General features: G+C 45.7%; 1 protein-coding gene across 1 annotated transcript in view; it reads left to right on the top strand.

Moving 5' to 3' along the window:
* The window catches only part of LOC124720422, a 117572-nt gene that overhangs the window by 55960 nt on the left and 41048 nt on the right, over positions 1-20564 (top strand). Inside the window, exons 5-6 of the mRNA XM_047245773.1 lie at positions 16240-16332; positions 17256-17336. Coding sequence (XP_047101729.1) covers positions 16240-16332; positions 17256-17336 — 174 coding nt within the window. The remainder of the gene's footprint in view (positions 1-16239; positions 16333-17255; positions 17337-20564) is intronic.

Genomic DNA, 20564 nt, shown 5'->3' with positions numbered 1-20564 from the left:
ATCTTGCGACCCATTTTGCAGTAGCATCAGCGTCGGCCTCCTATCCAGCTGCTTTCCTTCATCAAAAACAGCAGGCTGAAGCTGTCACCTTATGTTTCACCACTTGTGAGTCAGAATCTTACAACGAACCTTTCACTGAATGGGAATTTCTTTCTGCTCTATCTGCTTCTCATGATACGGCTCCTGGCCCAGATTCCATTCATAACCAGCTGCTTCAACATCTCAGTGCTCCACAACGGCACCATCTTCTTCGGGTGTTTAACCGTATCTGGCTCCAGGGTGACTTCCCTTCTCAGTGGAGGGATAGCATTGTGGTTCCTGTCCTTAAGCCTGGTCAGAACCCCCTATCTGTTGACAGCTATCGGCCAATTAGTTTGACCAATGTTGGTTGTAAGTTACTTGAACGGCTGGTAGCCCGTCGGCTCACTTGGGTCCTCGAATCTCGGGATCTATTGTCCCCTTACCAGTGTGGCTTTCGAGAGGGACGATCTCCAATCGATCATTTGCTTCGCTTGGAATCCGCAGTTCGGCAGGCTTTTTCCCAGCGCCGCCATTTGGTTGCAGTGTTTTTTGACCTTCGCAAGGCCTATGACACGGCCTGGCGCCATCACATCTTACTAACCCTTCATCAGTGGGGTCTTCGGGGCCCACTCCCGATTTTTATCCGCCAGTTCCTGATCCATCGGTCATTCAGAGTTCGAGTTGGTACTGCTTTCAGTTCTCCACGGACCCAGGAGACGGGCATCCCACAGGGTTCTGTCTTGAGTGTCCTTCTTTTCCTCATTGCTATCGATGGACTTGTGGCCTCTGTCGGTCCCTTGGTCGCCCCTGCCCTGTATGTGGATGATTTCTGCATTTGGGTTAGTTCCTCCTCGATGCCATCTGCAGAACGGCAGCTCCAGGTGGCTATACGGCGTGCCTCTGCATGGACCCTCTCCCACGGGTTTCAATTCTCTCCTTTAAAATCGCGGGTGGTCCACTTCTGTCGCCGTACTACGGTCCACCCTGATCCAGAGCTCTATCTCGCTGCACAAAGATTGCCTGTGGTTCCACAGTTTCGTTTCCTAGGTCTTCTTTTCGACAACAAGCTCACTTGGCTGCCCCATATCAGACTCCTGAAGGTAGGATGTTTCCGAAAACTCAATGTCCTTCGCTTCCTTGCCCACTCCTCCTGGGGTGCGGACCGTTCCCTCCTCCTCTGTCTTTATCGTGCTCTAGTTCTGTCACGTTTGGACTATGGTTGTCAAGTTTATGGTTCAGCTGCTCCTTCCACGCTGCACGTGCTGGATCCAGTCCACCATCGTGGTATCCGTTTGGCCACCGGTGCCTTCCCTACTAGCCCTGTTGATAGTCTCCTGGTTGAAGCTGGGATCCCCCCCCTTTCTGTTCGGCGGTCCCAGCTTCTGGTGTCTTATGCCCTTACTATCCGTTCTTCTCCCGCTCATCCTTCCTATTCTATCCTATTCCCAGACCATGGACGTCGCCCGCCTGACTCCCGCCCTCGGGCGGGTTTACCGGTTGGGCTGCGCCTTGCGTCTCTTACCCGTGATTTTCGGCTTCCTTCTTTGTCCTGTCTTCCTCGCTCCCTCCCCTCCACCCCTCCTTGGTTAGTTCCTCGGCCTCGAATTCGGATGGATCTCCGCCGCGGTCCGAAAGATTCCATCCCCCTGGTGGTGTTCCGTTCCTTTTTCCGCCAAATTTTATGGGAGTTTCGGGATGCTGTTGTTTTTTACACTGATGGCTCTAAATCTGCTGATCATGTTGGGTATGCCTTCACGTCCTTTGTTGGAACGGAAAATCATCTACTGCCACCCTCATGTGGGGTGTTTACTGCGGAATTGATGGCAATTTCCCGGGCCCTTACCTTTATTAAACAATCCCAACACAACCGCGTTTTGTTATGTACGGACTCGATGAGTGGCCTTCTTGCTATTGACCGGTGTTTTTCGCGCCATCCCTTGGTCTCTGCCATCCATGACCATCTCGCTGATCTTCACCGTGCTGCTTGTTCCATTGACTTCCTATGGGTCCCGGGCCATGTGGGTATCCCGGGTAATGAGCTCGCTGATCGTTTGGCCGGGGGAGCAGTTACTTACCCCCCGTTTTCTGTAACCCCTCCTGCAGCGGATTTACGGCTTCACATCAAATCCCACTTTGCACAGTCATGGGCCAATTCTTGGGAGGCTACTCCACTGTCTAATAAACTTCGTGCCATTAAGGTGAATACAGGCCCATGGCGTTCTTCCTTTAGCCTCTCCCGCAAGGACTCGACCACACTGTGTCGTATCCGCATTGGCCATACCAGGCTGACCCATGGTTTCCTTTTGCGTGATGAGCCACCCCCGCTATGTGGTTGTGGAGCCTTCCAGTCAGTGGCCCACATTTTGTTTGAATGCCCCCTTCTTTTGGCTCTGCGTGCTAAGTACAGACTCCCCCACACTTTACCTTTGATGTTGGCTGACGATTCCCGGATGGTCTCTCTGGTTCTAGGTTTCCTCCGGGAGAGTGGTTTTTATTCTCAGTTTTAAAGTTTTTAATCTCCCTCTGGTGTTGGGCAGGGCGATGAGTGTTTGGGTGTCTCCCACTGTAGGCAGTGTTCAGAGATTCCCGATTCACCTCCCTGACCGGAATCCTCTTTTCTTTCCCTTTTACTCTGTTTTTACCCCTTCCTTTTAAGGCTTGGTTAGTTTTTCTATTCCCATACGTACTTTCTGCATTATAGCAGTTGTACCTTTTAAGTCACAGGTGGTCTTGCCTATGCTGTTTCAGCATAGTGTTGGTTTCGTTCTCTTGCCAACTTCCCTCATTTGTTTTTACTAATGACAACGTGACTGCCCTTTTACGTTTCCCCTTTATCCGTTTTATTTTTCTGACTATACTGAGATGTCCCGTTAGTAGAATGGAGTCTATTTGAAACAAGGGACTGATGACCTTGCTGTTTGGTCCCTTTAACCTCAAACAACCAACCAACCAACCAACCAACTAGCTACCAGTTCTATACCTGTGGATGAGGTGGAGATCTCAGCATCTACTGACGACCTGGATCTCACTTGATGCCTCATCCACAATAGGAATGGATACAAATACTCAATCGGTGGTAGCAGATGATGCTGATGTGTAACCTGCCTCCTTGCATGCTTCATGCCTTCCCAGCCTCACAATAACCTCATCCTCCAGTGGAACAGCAGCGGCTTTTTCCACCACCCGACTGAGCTACAGCAAATGTTTAGGTTTACACCTGCTTTCTGCATTGCCCTCCAGGAAATCTGGTTCCTGGCAATGCGGACCCCTGCCCTTCATGGCTATAGGGGGTATTACAAGAACTGTAGCAACTATAATAGTGCGTCAGGTTGAGTTTTTGTCTATGGCCTGAACTCAGTATGCAGTTAACCTGTGCCCCTTCAAACCACTCTTGAAACTGTGGCTGTCAGGATAAGGACAAAGCAGGAAATAACTGCCTGCAACATATATCATCATCCGGATGGTGCAGTACCCCTGAAAGCAGTGGCTGCACTGATTCATCAACTCCCTAAACCTTTCCTACTTATGGGAGATTTTATCGTCCATAACCCCTTGTGGGGTGGCACTATGCTTACTGGTCAAGTTAGAGATGTCGAAACTCGACCTCTGCCTCTTAAATACTAGGGGCCCCTACACGTTTCAGTGTGGCTCATGGCACTTACTCGGCCATTGCTTCATCCCTCTGCATCCCAGGACTTCTCCCATCTGTCCACTGGAGAGCCAATGATGCCTTGTGTGGTAGTGACCACTTCCCCATCTTCCTGTCACTCCCCCAGCACCATTCTCCCCCAGATGTCTACCAAGATGGTCTTTACACAATGCAGACTGGAAGCTTTCACCTCTGCTGTCCCCATTGAAACTCCATCACATGGTACCATCGATGTGGTAGTTGAGCAGGTCACTAGAACAGTCATTTCTTTGACAGAATTAACGATCCCTTGTTCTTTATAGTGCTCCAGCGAAAACCTTGGTGGTCGCCAGAAATCGTTGAGGCCATTAAAGAGCATCGACAAGCTCTACAGTGACGTAAGTGACACTCTTCTGTAGCGCAGTTAATAGCTTTGGAAGGGCTCATGTTCGCATTCTCCAGCTTATAAAAAGACGGAAAGAGGCATGTTGGGAGAGGTACGTCTCGACCATTGGTGCCATACGTCACCTTCCTAAGTCTGGAAGAGGATCGGACATGTATGTGCGTACCAGACCACGACAAGTGTTACTGGCACTAACATCAGTTGTGTGTTATCTTCCGACACAAAGGCAATTGCTGAGCACTACGGTTGAGCCTCTGCACCCTCAAATGGCAGATGGAAAGGAAAGCACTCTATTTCACTGAATGTCACATTGAACCCTATAATGCTCGATTTACAGAGTGGGATTCCTCAGCGCCCTTGCACATTGCCCTGACACAGCTCCTGGGCCATATCAGATCCACAGTCAGATGATCAAACATCTATTGTTTGACTAAAAGTGCCATCTCGTTATCATCTTCAACTGGATCTGGTGCGATGGCATCTTTCCATCGCAATGGTGGGAGAGCACCATTATCCCAGTGCTCAAACCCGTAAAAACCCACTTGATGTGGATAGCTATTGGCCCATCAGCCTCACCAACGTTCTTTTTAAGCTGTTAGAATGTATGGTAAGTCGACAGTTGTGTTGGGTCCTGGAGTCATGTGGCCTACTGGCTCCATGCCAGGGCAGTTTCCGCCAGGGTCACTCTACCATTGATAATCTAGTTTCCCTTCAGTCTGCCATCTGAACAGCCTTTTCCAGACGCTAACACCTGGTTGCCGTCTTTTTTGATTTATGAAAAGCTTAAGACACAACCTGGCGAAATCATATCATTGCCACATTATATGAGTGGGGTTTCCAGAGCCCATGCCAGATTTTTATGCAAAATCTCCTATCGATCTGTACTGTCCGTGTCCAAGTTGCTGCCTCCCGTAGTTTGCCCCACATTCAGGAGAATGGGGTCCTGCAGGGCCCTGTATTGAGTGTATATCTATTTTAGTGGCCATTAACTGCCTTGCAGCAACTGTCAGGCCATCAGTCTCGCCTTCTCTGTACGCAGATGACTTATGCATTTCATGCAGCTCCTCCAGTACTGGTGTTGCTGAGCAGTGCCTACAGGGAACCATTCGCAAGGTGCAGTCATGGGGTCTAGCCCACAGGTTCTGGTTTTCAGCTGCGAAGTTGTGTGTCATGCCCTTCTGTCTGTGTCGTACCATTCATCCGGAGCCAGAACTTTACCTTAAGGATGATCCACTCACTGTAATGGAGACATATCGATTCTTAGACTGGATTTCAACATGTGATTGACGTGGCTTTCTCATCTTGGTCAGCTGAAGTGGAACTGCTGGCAGCACTTCAATGCCCTCTGGTGCCTGAGCAACACCAACTGGGGTGCAGATCGCACTAAGCTGCTGCAGCTCTATAGAGCCCTTGTTCGATCTCATCTTGACTATGGGAAACTGGTTTATTGTTTGGTGGCGCCCTCAGCGATATGTTTACTCTACCCGGTTGACTGGTAACAGGAGGTTTCAGGACGAGTCCAGTGACCAGGTCGGAGTCCCTCCATTGAAGGTTAGACATGCACAACTGCTCGCCAGGTGTGTTGCACACATTCATAGTTCTCCAGAGCATCCACGTTACCATCTCCTTATCCCATACACGGTATTTCATCTCCTGCATCGGAGGCCCAGGTCAGGGCTTATGACTGCAGTTCGCAACTGATCTTGTCTGTCTGGAGTCCTTGCTTTTACCACCTATGCTCAAGGTCCATTCATGTACACCTCCATGGTGTACACCGAAGCTGAAGCTTTGCCTGGACCATTCACAGGGTGCTAATGGATGAGTTAACTCTGCAGCTCTCGGCTGTCACTTCCTCTCGCTTCTTGACAAGTACCGGAACCGTGAAGTGGTTTACTCGGACTGCTCCATGGGTGATGGTAACATTGTCTTTGCATATGTTCATGGAGAGCACACTGAACAGCACTCCTTGTCAGATGGCTGCAGTGTTTGGACTGCAAGGCTAGCAGCCATTTCTCGTGCTCTTGAGCACATCCAATGTGCCATAGTAAGTCGTTTCGTCTCTGTGTTGACTCCTTAAGCAGCCTACAAGCTATCGACCAGTGCTACCTGCACCATCGTTTGGTAGCGACCATCCAAGAATCCATCTATGCCCTGGAATGGTCCAGTCATTCCGTGTTGTTTGTGTGGACCCCAGGCCACATTGGAACCCCATTGAAGTATACCATACTGAAATCGTCACTCAGAATTTTGAACTCAAAAGAGAACACTTAACAATAACTACTGTTTAGTTATAAAGTAGTGTGACGGTTGGGGTTTATCTGTGTGGTACATTTTATATAATATGGGAGGACTGTGACTGCTTAAAAGTACTTATTACAGTTTGTTATTTTTGCCACAGGCCAAGATTATCCATGCAGCATGAATGTAAAAGAAGAGTTGGAGGAGAGTGTGAATAAAGAGGTAATTTTAGAATTTATATGACTACATGGAAGTAATCTTGTTTAGCTGTGGTGAAAATAATGAGATGGTAATCAATTGTGTGTGTATTCACTTTAACAGTCCTGTTTTTACTTTAGGGTAAAGATAACAAGGGTTACAGTATTACAGTATGCTCCAGGTTGGAAATGAGGAACCGGTAAAATAGAATAGTTTGTTACACTTTACCCATATGGATTTAAACATTATATTTGAGCAGGTGAAGTAGTTTAGCTTGTGAGTTTGTAGAATTGTAGAATTGTTTGTAGTGCAAATAAAAATTAAATGAGATAGCATTGATGAAGTTATATGAAAATTGGTACCAAGTCCTAAGACTCAAGCTATGATTTCCTGTTTTAATGAGTAGTTCCCTTAATGGTTCTGTGTATGTGAACTCCAGCATTGGATGTTTTTATTCGCCATGTGATACTGCTGTGACAGTTACAGAATCATTGAAGGAATATCTACACAAAGTAGTGCAGAAAAAGTAGGTGATCCTAACCTACTGAGTAGAGACTAAGATGTCTGTGCATACATTGCAAGTGGTATGGACAGGCAGTCTTGTGAAGTACTTTAGAACAGTTTTCTGAAAGCTGTCGCAAGCTGCTAGTTTAACAGCCCACACGAAATTGAAATAGTTGAAATACTGCAACTATAAACAGGCTTGTCCTTACAGATAGTATTAGTACAGAGAGGGGCTAGTGATCATGATGCCAGCACAGCGACAGTGGTAAATGAAACTTCCTGGCAGATTAAAACTGTGTGCCGGACTGAGACTTGAACTCGGGACCTTTGCCTTTCACGGGGAACTACTCTACCATCTGAGCTACCCAAGCACGACTCACGCCCCGTCCTCACAGCTTCACTTCTGCAAGGTTCGCAGGAGAGCTTCTGTAAAGCTTGGAAGGTAGGAGACGAAGTACTGGCAGAAGTAAAGCTGTGAGGATGGGGCGTGAGTGGTGCTTGGGTAGTTCAGATGGTAGAGCACTTGCCCGCGAAAGGCGAAGGTCCTGAGTTCGAGTCTCGGTCCGGCACACAGTTTTAATCTGCCAGGAAGTTTTATATCAGCGCACACTCCGCTGCAGATTGAAAATCTTTTTCTGGATGGTAAATGAAGTTAATGAATCCTTTAAGAGGGCTAGGTGAATAGATTTGCTAGAAAGAGCAGGTAAGTAGTTGTTAACATCCCATTTAAACAATGATAATGTCATTTACTTCCAATATAATTTACATAGAGAAAGATGGAAAAACACTAAATGGACTGTGAATCACATGCTGAATAAGTATGTGGTGAGTAACTGGATTACAGACAGGAAAGACCCACTGTGGTTTAATGTCAGAATTGGGGAAACACTGAGGAAGCAGACTGTTGTACTCTCAGTTCAAAAAAGTATGCACAGTGGTGACAGGCAAGTGCTAATGGAAATTCTTCTGTCTGTAAAAAGATCTATGCGTGAAGCTTACAACTACCACCATCATACATGAGCAACAGATTTTACAGAGAACATGAGACATTTCTGGACAAAGACTTCTATCCAGGCAGTCATTGACCAGTCTGGTGTGGCTTTGGAGGAAAGCAGAAGGTGGTCACTAACCCCTCTCTGTATTTAGTTATCAAGTTTGTGCAGGAGGATCATACATATTGTTGTTTCACTGTCACACAGACTCCTGTATTAGGAACATAGTAATAGGATCCCTGGAGTAGAGAAGCAACTGGAAGAGTTGAAAACATAATAGTTGCCATGTCCAAACAGGATCACAAATCATATGTCCAGAGAGTACTCTACAGCATTTTCCTCATACTTAGCTTGCATTTATTGCAAATCTCTCGCCTAGTGCAAAGACTCAGGCAGCTGGGAAAAAGTTCAGGTGGCTTCTGTATATAAGAATGGTAAAAGAATGTACCTGCAAAATTACAGAACAATATCATAATGATTATTTGCTCCAGAGTTCCTGAACATATCCTCAGTTCAAATAAAATTAATTTCTTTAAGACAGAAAAGTTTTTATCCACAAATCAGCATTGATTTTGTGCAATACTCATCTTGGTCTTCTATCAAATTACATACTGTGAACCATGGATGATGGGCAACAGACTAGATTCCACATTCCTATATTTCCAGAAAGCATTTGAACAGTGCACCACTGCATACTGTAAATAGAGGTATGAGCATATGGAATAGGTTCCCCGATATATGAATGGTGCAAATACCTCTCAAGTAACAGAGGCCAGTACTTTGATCTCAACAGCAACTGTTTTTTCAGAGACAAGATTATCATCAATAGTGCCACAGAGAATGGTGCCATATCTATATATGAAATGATCTGATGAGCAGCATTCTGTGCCTGTTTGCTAATGGCATTGTGTGTGGGGAAGGATCATCACTAAGTGACTACGAGGATACAAAATGACTTGGACAAACTTTTTATGTGGTATGATGAATGGCAGATGCAGAAATATTCAAGTAACTGCAGATGAGTAGGAAAAACAATCCCATAATTTTGTATACAACATCAGTACTCTACAGATTGACAGTCTGGTCAATGAAATGTTTAGGTATAACATTGCAGGGGCCGGTCGAAATGGCCGAGCGGTTCTAGGCGCTACAGTCTGGAGCCGTGCGACTACTACGGTTGCAGGTTCGAATACTGCCTTGGGCATGGATGTGTGTGATGTCCTTGGGTTAGTTAGGTTTAAGTAGTTCTAAGTTCTAGGGGACTGATGACCTCAGAAGTTAAGTCCCATAGTGCTCAGAGCCATTTCAACCATAACATTGCGAAGTGATATAAAGTGGAACAAGCACATAAGGATGGTAGTAGGACGGGGAATAATCAACTTTTTTTGTATTTTGAAAACTGTGGTTCATTTGTAAGGGACACTATATATAGAACACCATAGAAGTGCCTAGTAGTAGTAATTGTTGTTGCTGTGGTAATACGACGGTTCAATCCCGCGTCCGGCCATCCTGATTTAGGTTTTCCGTAATTTCCCAGGCAAATGCCGGGATGGTTCCTCTGAAAGGGCACGGCCGACTTCCCTCCCAATCCTTCCCTAATCCGATGAGACCGATGACCAGGCTGTCTGGTCTCCTTCCCCAAAAACCAACCAACCACCCAACCTGTGGTAATAGATGCCATCCACAATGCACCGCTTGGTGGCTTGCACAGTTTTAATGCAAACGTACAAGCACAGCAGCAAGAAAGAAGGTAATCAAGCTGCAGATTCCATGTGAAATGCATTCTCAAGCTTTATAAGTTTGGTAAGCCTGTTCGTAAGGCTAATAAGTTGTTAACTGGCATATGTGACAGAGCCAAGGATCATTCATCTGCTTGTATCATGAAGAGAATACATGACAGAACGGTAAACATAAATACAAACTAGAGGTAAAGCTGTCATCAGCCTGGAGGTTTTAAACACCGGAGTTCTCTACTACACACAGTCCTACTGACTACCATGTGCTGTTACCCTCTTTCCACATCTGAACTGATTTACCCAACTAGTTACAAAGTACCTGCTGTTCAATGATCAAGGACCTTTGGATTTGCAGTGTCACAATTACCCATTGAGCCACCAAGTACTAGAAAAAGGCAGAAGCATTTTGCAGTAAAGTCCAGAGCTATAATCCTTATAATTCCATATGGAATGCACTCCAAAAGTAGATGATGAACACACCAGAGGTCACCTGACCATAAAGTGTAGTTAGCAGATTCAGTTACACAAAAAACGGTGCTGAACTGACACCTTTCTGCCATCCGAATTGTTCATTTATGGAACAGTGGTTTGCACATGTGTAGAAACAGGCAAAGGTCATTCCAGCTTGTAAGAAAAGTCACAGGAAATATGTGCAAAACTACAGACATACCTAGTTGGTGCAAAAATCTTCTTGAATGATTTTGTGATCCTGTATGACGGCTCTTGAAAAAAAAAATCAATTCATCTGCAAAAATGGAAATGGATCCCATAATTACTGATCATGTGAAACTGTTTAGTCTGCTTCTCCACAGTGCTGCCACAATGTAGTCAGCCTGTAAAATGAGAGCATAGTTCTGAAGCAGTATCTGTGGGAAAGCTAGCAAAGTTGATGTGCCTTTCAATGACTTACTACTTCTGCTATGCAGTTAGTCATTACTTTATGCCTTAAATTACGTGAAAACAGTAAGATACATTAGAACTGAATGGTACAAATGGATAGGTGTGATGTACCTGCCATTACCAAATTGTAAACTATACAAGTACCTTTTCTAGTGATGGTGTCCAACAGTCATAGCTAATCCACAAAACATATGGAATGAAAATGAATGTTTGCATAACTGCCTACTTATTTGTGGCAAAAAGTATTTTAAGTATAGTTATATATGTTGGCAATATAATAATAATATTGAGTCTGAAAATCCTACTTTCACTACTGTTTGGGGGTTACCACCAATAGCATGCGCTTTCATTTATTGCACAAATTTGACCCATATTCATTCTTGCCCTTCGTCTCCCCTCCACTCTTCTGATGCTACCATCCCACAGGTGTGTCATCTGTCTCTTCAGTGTACATTCCATGGCTTGCTAAATATTTCAAGGGTTTCTGCTCAATGTTTCAGTCAGCTTTGGTCCAAATGTATTTTGAACATAACAGCTTTCTTGGAGGGCATTACATTTAGGAACTACAAATACATCAAGAATTTACTGTTAACATGTTGATGGTAGTATGGTCTTTACTTTGTATGCAGTCTGACTAGCGTGCATTCATCAGAGGACCTCAAACAACTGCCTAGCCCAAAAAACACTTGCTTTGTGTAGTGCACCACTGACCCATCAAGTATTTCTACAATTCTCCACCTCATAATGCATTTCCAGCAGTCTGCAGTTTGGGCAGTCAGAGAATCGATGAAGCCTTTGGTTGACACCCTCCACTCACGCCAAACCAAAGGACGTGAATCAATTCTGGGAATGCTGATACAAACTGTGTGCGCTGCATGCACTCATGTGTGAAACAAGGGCTCTTCGCCATTTCTGCTATCTCTCAATATAAACTGAAGGTGGCCTCAGAACCCAAACGATGGGTATCATTGGCACCAACATCAGCCACAACTTGTAGACAGCCACACCCTGTGTGTTTCGTAGCCACAGGCAGGACATTTTCCACATCTCAGATGAGGCTCCATGGCAGACATATTCAGTACGCATAGGATTCATTTCCAGTCCTGGATGCCATTTCCCTAAGGAGCTCCATAATGCGTTTGATGTTGGAGGTCCTGATTAACTAGAAAACTTCTCTCCACTTGGACCTGTCTGGACCCTGATGAATGAACACCTGCCAGTCCACTCACAGGGTCAATGGGTGAGGCAGCCTCCACATCACTCTCTGCCTCAAACAGCGCTGTTACGACCCATCCCTCACCATTTGGTGAGGACAACTCAGCCACATTGGGTACACCACAAGGTGTCTTGACAACAGAGCCAGTGGGCAAAATAGGTGACACCTTAGGTATCCTATGTGATGAGCCAGATTCTCTGCCCCCACTACTACAATAGGCAGCAGCCTGAATGCTGCTGAATATGGCAAAACGCATCTTCAGCTGTTGTTGAACTGAGGACAGCTCCTCCATCTGCACACAGTGTGCACACATTATTTCCATTCCAGTACTACTATTCAAGAATTAACAGTAAAACACACAGAGAAAGCTATATATGTCGCTTGCTATTGTTCTGATGTTTCATCAGTGGAGGCTAATGCATTATTGCACTGTGTAGCTTTTCATTCAAAAGAATTAAGATCTGTGCAACAGACCATGAATACACTTTAAAGTTACTAAAATATGGGATTGCACCTCTTTACTACAAAAGCATGGAAGGAATGTAATCATAAAACGAGAGAGGGAGAGAGAGACAGAGAGAGAGAGCTACATATGAAGGGCTTATTTCAATAGTGGTACAAGTCCATTACCTCCACTTATCTGCCTATAATGCTTCTGAAATTAATGATCCAAACAAAGAGAAAGAAAGGTTCGTGTCTAGCAAGAACCCATATGCTTGAATATATTAGTGGTATCTCAACTGCAGATTTTGCAGCACTCATTTAACTTTAGGACTCCGTATCTCAAGATGAACAAAAATGGACTTGTACCACTATTGAAATAAGCCCTTCATATGTAACTTGATTCTGAAACAACCCTGATTAAATCAGGGTATTGTTAGCAGTCAAATAATGTACGGGCTTCACCTTTGTTTCAAGTAACGGTAACCTAATGCATACATGCTAATTGATTTTGAGTGCTATGGGTGTTATTTCAGGCAGAATTTGGCTGCTCAATAATGCTACATTCAAGGAGCAGGGATTGTTGACTAAAGAAGGTCATGAAAGTTAGCCCTAGGTAAAGTTACATATTTTTGGTTAAACATAAATGGAAGGAATCACTATCACTGGAAAATAAATTTTTATTCATATCTAATCTCAACATGTCAAATATGCATGTGTTGTCTGTTCTTTTGGACATGTCCAAGGGGACAGATAGCATTTTGATCCTGCAGCCACAATGACTCAGGGACAAAGGAGGTAGAGACACTAGTTGTCTGTGGGCATTAATTTACATCAATGGGGATGGTTGAAAATTTGTGCTGGACCAGGAATTGAACCCAAGTCTCATGTGGAATGGGCAGTTGCAGTGACGACTATGCCATCTGGACACAGTGATCATCACATCTGCGTGGTCTACTCTAGCATGCTTCCTGTCATACCCAAATTCTGAACTTACTCACCACTAATGCAGTGCTCATGCTCATGATCCTCCTTACACATGGTGTCTCACTGGTTCCTGTAAGAGGTAGTGTGGTGTGCATCAACACTGAAAGGATCATTGGCTGACATCACCTTAATTATATATGTGGTGTCCATTCTTTCGGATATGTCGATGTATCATCACATCCTGTTCGAACAATCTGAACATGTTTTCCATACTGCAGTTCATTTGTGCAGCGTTGTGGTCATGAATGTGTAATATCAGCATTCCCTGTTTGTGATCATTTCGTGGTAAAAACAATTGTCACAATATGGTATAATTTTGCTTGCTGGGATCAACCCACAACAATGGGGACAAACATTCAGCCAGTGTGATATTCCTCCTCTCACTGTGCCGTTATGGTTAACACTCACTCATTGTGCAGCTTCATCAATGCATCTGAAAGGGGCAACAGTGCATACTGGGAGCATTAACTGATTGACTACCGATACCATGTATTTTCTACTGGTTTGAATTAAATTCGCTGACCTTTCAGTAGGTAATTATGCATCCCCTACTGTGCTATGCTGGTGTCACATACTGCAGTTTGAGCCCCTGAGACAAGCAGTTGCTGGCCATTCAAAACAAACAAAAGACAACTCTGTAATAGACTGCACGAATCTATGCATTACAGTTTTGTAAATGTGAGATTACATCTCTGTAACTTACTCATTGTTGCTACATAGGGACCCTACCATTTTCCAGAGAGTATGTAGTGGAGGTCACAAAACTAATGAAAGGTCTGATCTGAGTCTTAAACTCTGCTCAAAATTAGGTGATAGTAGTTCATCCACAGCTTGACTCTACAAAGATGTTCTCTTGCCTCACTTACAAATGTTCATTGCCTCTTCAGCCAACAGCCAAAAAGTGAGCCTAGGATGTCCTCTGAGCCCAACCAACAGATTTTGTTGTTGTACACGAGCCTCAGTTCACAGTTGGCCAATAGAACTTACACCATATCTCATATGAGACAGTGGCAGATACAGAAAAACCTCAAGGATGGCTCACTAAAGATACCTTGAGCTACCTTTACTTTTACTGTAATAAAAGCTAATCAAGTCATATGGAAAGTGTAAGAAAGTTTTATTTAAACTGGTTACACACATATACATGATATAAAAAAGTTATAGTTGTGGTTCTGCACTTTAAATGATGAATTCCATGCACCTACTCTTCCTGACAAATTGGTTAATTACATTGTCAGCATGACAAGCAATGTCAGGGTGAGTGTCCAACAGAGCTCAGCCATTAAGTCAATCCTCCTTTACGGTTGACCTCAGCCATGTCTTTGTACACCGCAGTGTTGAAAAACTTCTTTCTACTGCAGCAATAGATGCAGGTAGACAAATATTTTGTACAGTGTGTGCAAAGTAGGATAGTCAGATACAGGATAGAGAAACAATGCTTGCATAACAAAAACGCAATCATTAAGAGCATTTATGCTCGTTGCTTGTATTGAAGAGACTGTCCCATTAGTCTCTTTTTAATCACAAAGTGTGAGTCTTCAAAATACAGTAGTTCAGTTAAGCACTGATTTAGTTTGTGCGCAAGATCATTAGCATCATGTTCCAGTAATTGTGATGGAAAAAGGATGTTGAATTTAAAATGATAAATATCTTCTTCAGCAAAACGCTCTCTCACACCAGTCGTAACATGGTCCAGTGTTGGAACAAAATGTTACTTTCCAATATGTCATAGCATCATCATTATGATCGCATTATGATGAACGTCGAATCTAATTTTGCTTTTGCCATTGCCCAACGCCCAAGATATGCTCATGTAAGATTTTGCTGACTGGATATGTTATACGCATGTTACTTAGTGTAAATAGATGATAAGAAACTCCCCCTTTTCTCCCCCTTCTCTACCCCCACCCTATCTCCCGCCCACCCTGTCTCCCTGCCCCCACGCCCTGTCTCCCTGCCCCCACACCCTGTCTCCCTGCCCACGCGCCCCGTCTCCCCGCGCCCCGTCTCGCCGCCCCCGTGCCCCGTCTCCCCGCCCCCGCGCGCCGTCTCCCCGCCTCACGTCCCGTCTCCCCGCCTCACGTCCCGTCTCCCCGCCTCACGTCCCGTCTCCCCGCCTCACGTCCCGTCTCCCCGCCTCACGTCCCGTCTCCCCGCCTCACGTCCCGTCTCCCCGCCTCACGTCCCGTCTCCCCGCCTCACGTCCCGTCTCCCCGCCTCACGTCCCGTCTCCCCGCCTCACGTCCCGTCTCCCCGCCTCACGTCCCGTCTCCCCGCCTCACGTCCCGTCTCCCCGCCTCACGTCCCGTCTCCCCGCCTCACGTCCCGTCTCCCCGCCTCACGTCCCGTCTCCCCGCCTCACGTCCCGTCTCCCCGCCTCACGTCCCGTCTCCCCGCCTCACGTCCCGTCTCCCCGCCTCACGTCCCGTCTCCCCGCCTCACGTCCCGTCTCCCCGCCTCACGTCCCGTCTCCCCGCCTCACGTCCCGTCTCCCCGCCTCACGTCCCGTCTCCCCGCCTCACGTCCCGTCTCCCCGCCTCACGTCCCGTCTCCCCGCCTCACGTCCCGTCTCCCCGCCTCACGTCCCGTCTCCCCGCCTCACGTCCCGTCTCCCCGCCTCACGTCCCGTCTCCCCGCCTCACGTCCCGTCTCCCCGCCTCACGTCCCGTCTCCCCGCCTCACGTCCCGTCTCCCACTACCCCCTCCACGCCCCGTCTTTCACCCACCCCATGCCCCGTCTTTCACCCACCCCATGCCCCGTCTCCCACTACCCCGCCCCCACGCCCAGTCTCCCACCCCCTCCACACCCTGTCTTCCTGCCCCCACTCCCTGTCTCCCCGCCCTCATGCCCCATCTCCTGTTCCGCCCTCCCCACCACCACCGTCCTGTCGCGTTCACCTCTCTCCCCCTGTATGACAGTGTCATGTAGGAACAAGAGACAGATGCCCTGATACGTCACTTTCTTGGTTTTTCAGTTTCTTGAAGACCCATTAAAGGCCTGCGACCCTAGTGTTTGCGTAAAGCAAGACCCCGAACTGAAACACCGTGCTGCTGGATCTGAGCATAATGTAAGTTTTCACACAAGCACTGTATTGTGCAGGAAGTGTAGTAAGAAACTCTAGTTAGATGTTTTATTTGTAGGGTATTACCAATAGTATTTTAACAGCACTTGTAACAAGCATATCTTTATGAACCATTACTGTTGCATTAATTTTTTATTGTGATTCTATGTAATGAATGCCTTAAGTACATATTTGGTGTAAACGGAGCAAGGAAGACTTCCTCTTGGAAGTAATTGTTAATCTTGTTACACCTCTGTGTCACAATGCTGTAACATACGTGGAACTATGACGTGATGGGTGTATATTCTAGAGTTCCCAGTCACTATTCACTGTAGTATTTACATCATTACTGAAATCCTGCTGTGGAATTCCTTATGATTTTCCTCCAGTACACATGACATAAATTTGCATTGTTCCCTAAAGAGCAGGCACTGAAAATACATCATGATATGGCAAGAAGCTGTGTAAATAACATTAAATTTGGGTAATTTTGATGATAATGTGTGGAATGCCACATTCATTTGCTTAATGACCAAAAATTCCTCATGTTTATGGGTTTACTGTTGGAAGATTATTTGCATCTTTATATTATCTGAGTTTAATTTTGAAATGTTGCCACACACGTATATCAAATTTGTATATGGGAGTACAACCATCCAATAGAGTAGGCCATAGTGCCTCTGAAATCAGAGTGGATTATGTGACAGGAATAGAAAGTGAAAGTATGCCAAATAAGTACTGCGCAATGGCTGATAGCAAAATCAGGGGCAATAGAACTGATTTGAATGCATTCTGACACACTCTCTTCCCAATTGATAAGAATCTCTTCAAAGTGGGATGATACTAATGAGAAAAGAATATTGAGAGCTGTCATATACACACAGAAGAAAGCAAGCTGTTATAATTCACAGATTGTGTTCTTGTTTCAGTCTGTTGAAGATCCATTGGGAATATCTTTGTCCACTGATTTTATCAAGGAGGATCCTGAATTAAATATAACTGAGAATACTGTAAGTATTTACATCTCTGATATATTGCATGTATTCAAGTCTTTTGTTAAGTGTGTAGAGTAAAAGATGCATTGCAGTGGAATTGTCACAGATTGTCAGTTCTCTGGAATTTGTTGCTGTTCGTAATTGTAGAGTATTCTTGTACTCCTGCACTAGACTTTCATATCACCTCTTACATTCTGTCTGTTTTCAATAGAAATTGAAGGGGACTAGTGGCTGGTATAATCCTGTTCTCAGTAGCCCTTGTTGTTATCAACTTCATTGTATAATGGTTGTCTGTGATGGTCGCGAAATTCACATTTAGATGAAGTGTAAGTTCTAATAGTGTAGATAATTTGAGAAATATTCCTACTTTCAACAACTTCTGATAAATAGAATTCAAAAGAACACTGGCTGTTCTTATCTTTTGTGTGAATCATAGTTATTCTTGGGTTTGCCCTAAAATTTTTTTGGGATTTGAAAAACAGAGATGAAATTTGGGGGTTCTAGATCAGCCCCAATATGTTGGCCACAACCTGTACATATTGTGGCAGCTTCTGTGGTACCTGTTGTATTACTTATAAAATTTTCAAAAAACAAAGATGGTGTGACTTACCGACAAAACCGCTGGCAGGTCGATAGACACACAAACAAACACAAACATACACACAAAATTCAAGCTTTCGCAACAAACTGTTGCCTCATCAGGAAACAGGGAAGGAGAGGGAAAGACGAAAAGAATCTTGTGTGCATGCCTGTGCCCGCCAGCGCGTCCATCGACCCGCCAGCGCCCCCATTCGGCAAGTCACATCATCCCTGGTTCCAGACATACATATATATTGTTTGTTGCGAGGGCTTGAGTTTTTTGTGTGTGTGTTTATATATATATATCTTCAAAAACAAAGATGATGCGACCCACCGATGAAAGCGCTGGCAGGTCGATAGGCACACACACACACACACACACACACACACACACACACACACACACACAAAACTCAAGCCCTTGCAACAAACCGCCACCCCACCAGGAAAGAGGGAAGGGGAGGGAAAGACCAAAGGATGTGGGTTTTAAGAGAGAGGGTAAGGAATCATTCCAATCCCGGGAGCAGAAAGACTTACTTTGGGGGAAAAAAGGACGGGTATACACTCGCACACACACTCATATCCATCCACACATATACAGACACAAGCAGACATATTTAAAGACAAAGAGTTTGGGCGGAGATGTCAGTCGAGGCGGAAGTGCAGAGGCAAAGATGATGTTGAATGACAAGTGATGTATGAGTGGCGGCAACTTGAAATTAGCGGAGATTGTGGCCTGGTGGGTAATGGGAAGAGAGGATATATTGAAGAGCAAGTTCCCATCTCCGGAGTTCGGATAGGTTGGTAGGTGGGAAGTATCCAGATAACCCGGACGGTGTAACACTGTGCCAAGATGTGCTGGCCGTGCACCAAGGCATGTTTAGCCACAGGGTGATCCTCATTACCAACAAACACTGTCTGCCTGTGTCCATTCATGCGAATGGACAGTTTGTTGCTGGTCATTCCCACATAGAATGCATCACAGTGTAGGCAATTCAGTTGGTAAATCACGTGGGTGCTTTCACACGTGGCTCTGCCTTTGATCGTGTACACCTTCCTGGTTACAGGACTGGAGTAGGTGGTGGTGGGAGGGTGCATGGGACAGGTTTTACACTGGGGGCGGTTACAAGGATAGGAGCCAGAAGGTAGGTAAGGTGGTTTGGGGATTTCAAAGGGATGAACTCACAGGTTATGAAGGTTAGGTGGACGGTGGAAAGACACTCTTGGTGGAGTGGGGAGGATTTCATGAAGGGTGGATCTCATTTCAGGGCAGGATTTGAGGAAGTCGTATCCCTGCTGGAGAGCCACATTCAGAGTCTGATCCAGTCCTGGAAAGTATCCTGTCACAAGTTGGGCACTTTTGGGGTTCTTCTGTGGTGGGTTTGATGTGGACGGACGTGTGAAGCTGGCGATTGGACAGGTGGAGGTCAACATCAAGGAACGTGGCGTGGGATTTGGAGTAGGACCAGGTGAATCTGATGGAACCAAGGGAGTCGAGGTTGGAGAGGAAAATCTGGAGTTCTTCTTCACTGTGAGTCCAGATCATGAAGATGTCATCAATAAATCTGTACCAAACTTTGGGTTGGCAGGCCTGGGTAACCAAGAAGGCTTCCTCTAAGCAACCCATGAATAGGTTGGCATACGAGGGGGCCATTTTGGTACCCATGGCTGTTCCCTTTAATTGTTGGTGTGTCTGGCCTTCAAAAGTGAAGAAGTTGTGGGTCAGGATGAAGCTAGCTAAGGTGATGAGGAGAGAGGTTTTAGGTAGGGTGGCAGGTGATCGGCGTGAAACGAAATGCTCCATCACAGCGAGGCCCTGGACGTGCGGAATATTTGTGTATACCCCTCAAACCCAGAATCCCCCACAGAAGAACCCCAAAAGTGCCCCACTTGTGACAGGATACTTTCCAGGACTGGATCAGACTCTGAATGTGGCTCTCCAGCAGGGATACAACTTCCTCAAATCCTGCCCTGAAATGAGATCCATCCTTCATGAAATCCTCCCCACTCCACCAAGAGTGTCTTTCCACCGTCCACCTAACCTTCATAACCTGTTAGTTCATCCCTATGAAATCCCCAAACCACCTTACCTACCCTCTGGCTCCTATCCTTGTAACCGCCCCCGGTGTAAAACCTGTCCCATGCACCCTCCCACCACCACCTACTCCAGTCCTGTAACCCGGAAGGTGTACACGATCAAAGGCAGAGCCACGTGTGAAAGCACCCACGTGTTTTACCAACTGACCTGCCTACACTGTGATGCATTCTATGTGGGAATGACCAGCAACAAACTGTCCATTTGCATGAATGGACACAGGCAGACAGTGTTTGTTGGTAATGAGGATCACCCTGTGGCTAAACATGCCCTGGTGCACGGCCAGCACATCTTGGCACAGTGTTACACTGTCCGGGTTATCTGGATACTTCCCACCAACACCAACCTATCCGAACTCTGGAGATGGGAACTTGCTCTTCAATATATCCCCTCTTCCCATTATCCACCAGGCCTCAATCTCCGCTAATTTCAAGTTGCCGCTACTCATACCTCACCTGTCATTCAACATCATCTTTGCCTCTGCACTTCCGCCTCAACTGACATCTCTGCCCAAACTCTTTGTCCTTAAATATGTCTACTTGTGTCTGTATATGTGTGGATGGATATGC

This window comes from Schistocerca piceifrons, chromosome 11 (assembly GCF_021461385.2).
Source record: "Schistocerca piceifrons isolate TAMUIC-IGC-003096 chromosome 11, iqSchPice1.1, whole genome shotgun sequence".
NCBI lineage: Eukaryota > Metazoa > Arthropoda > Insecta > Orthoptera > Acrididae > Schistocerca > Schistocerca piceifrons.
This window is presented reverse-complemented; position numbering and strand designations above follow the sequence as displayed.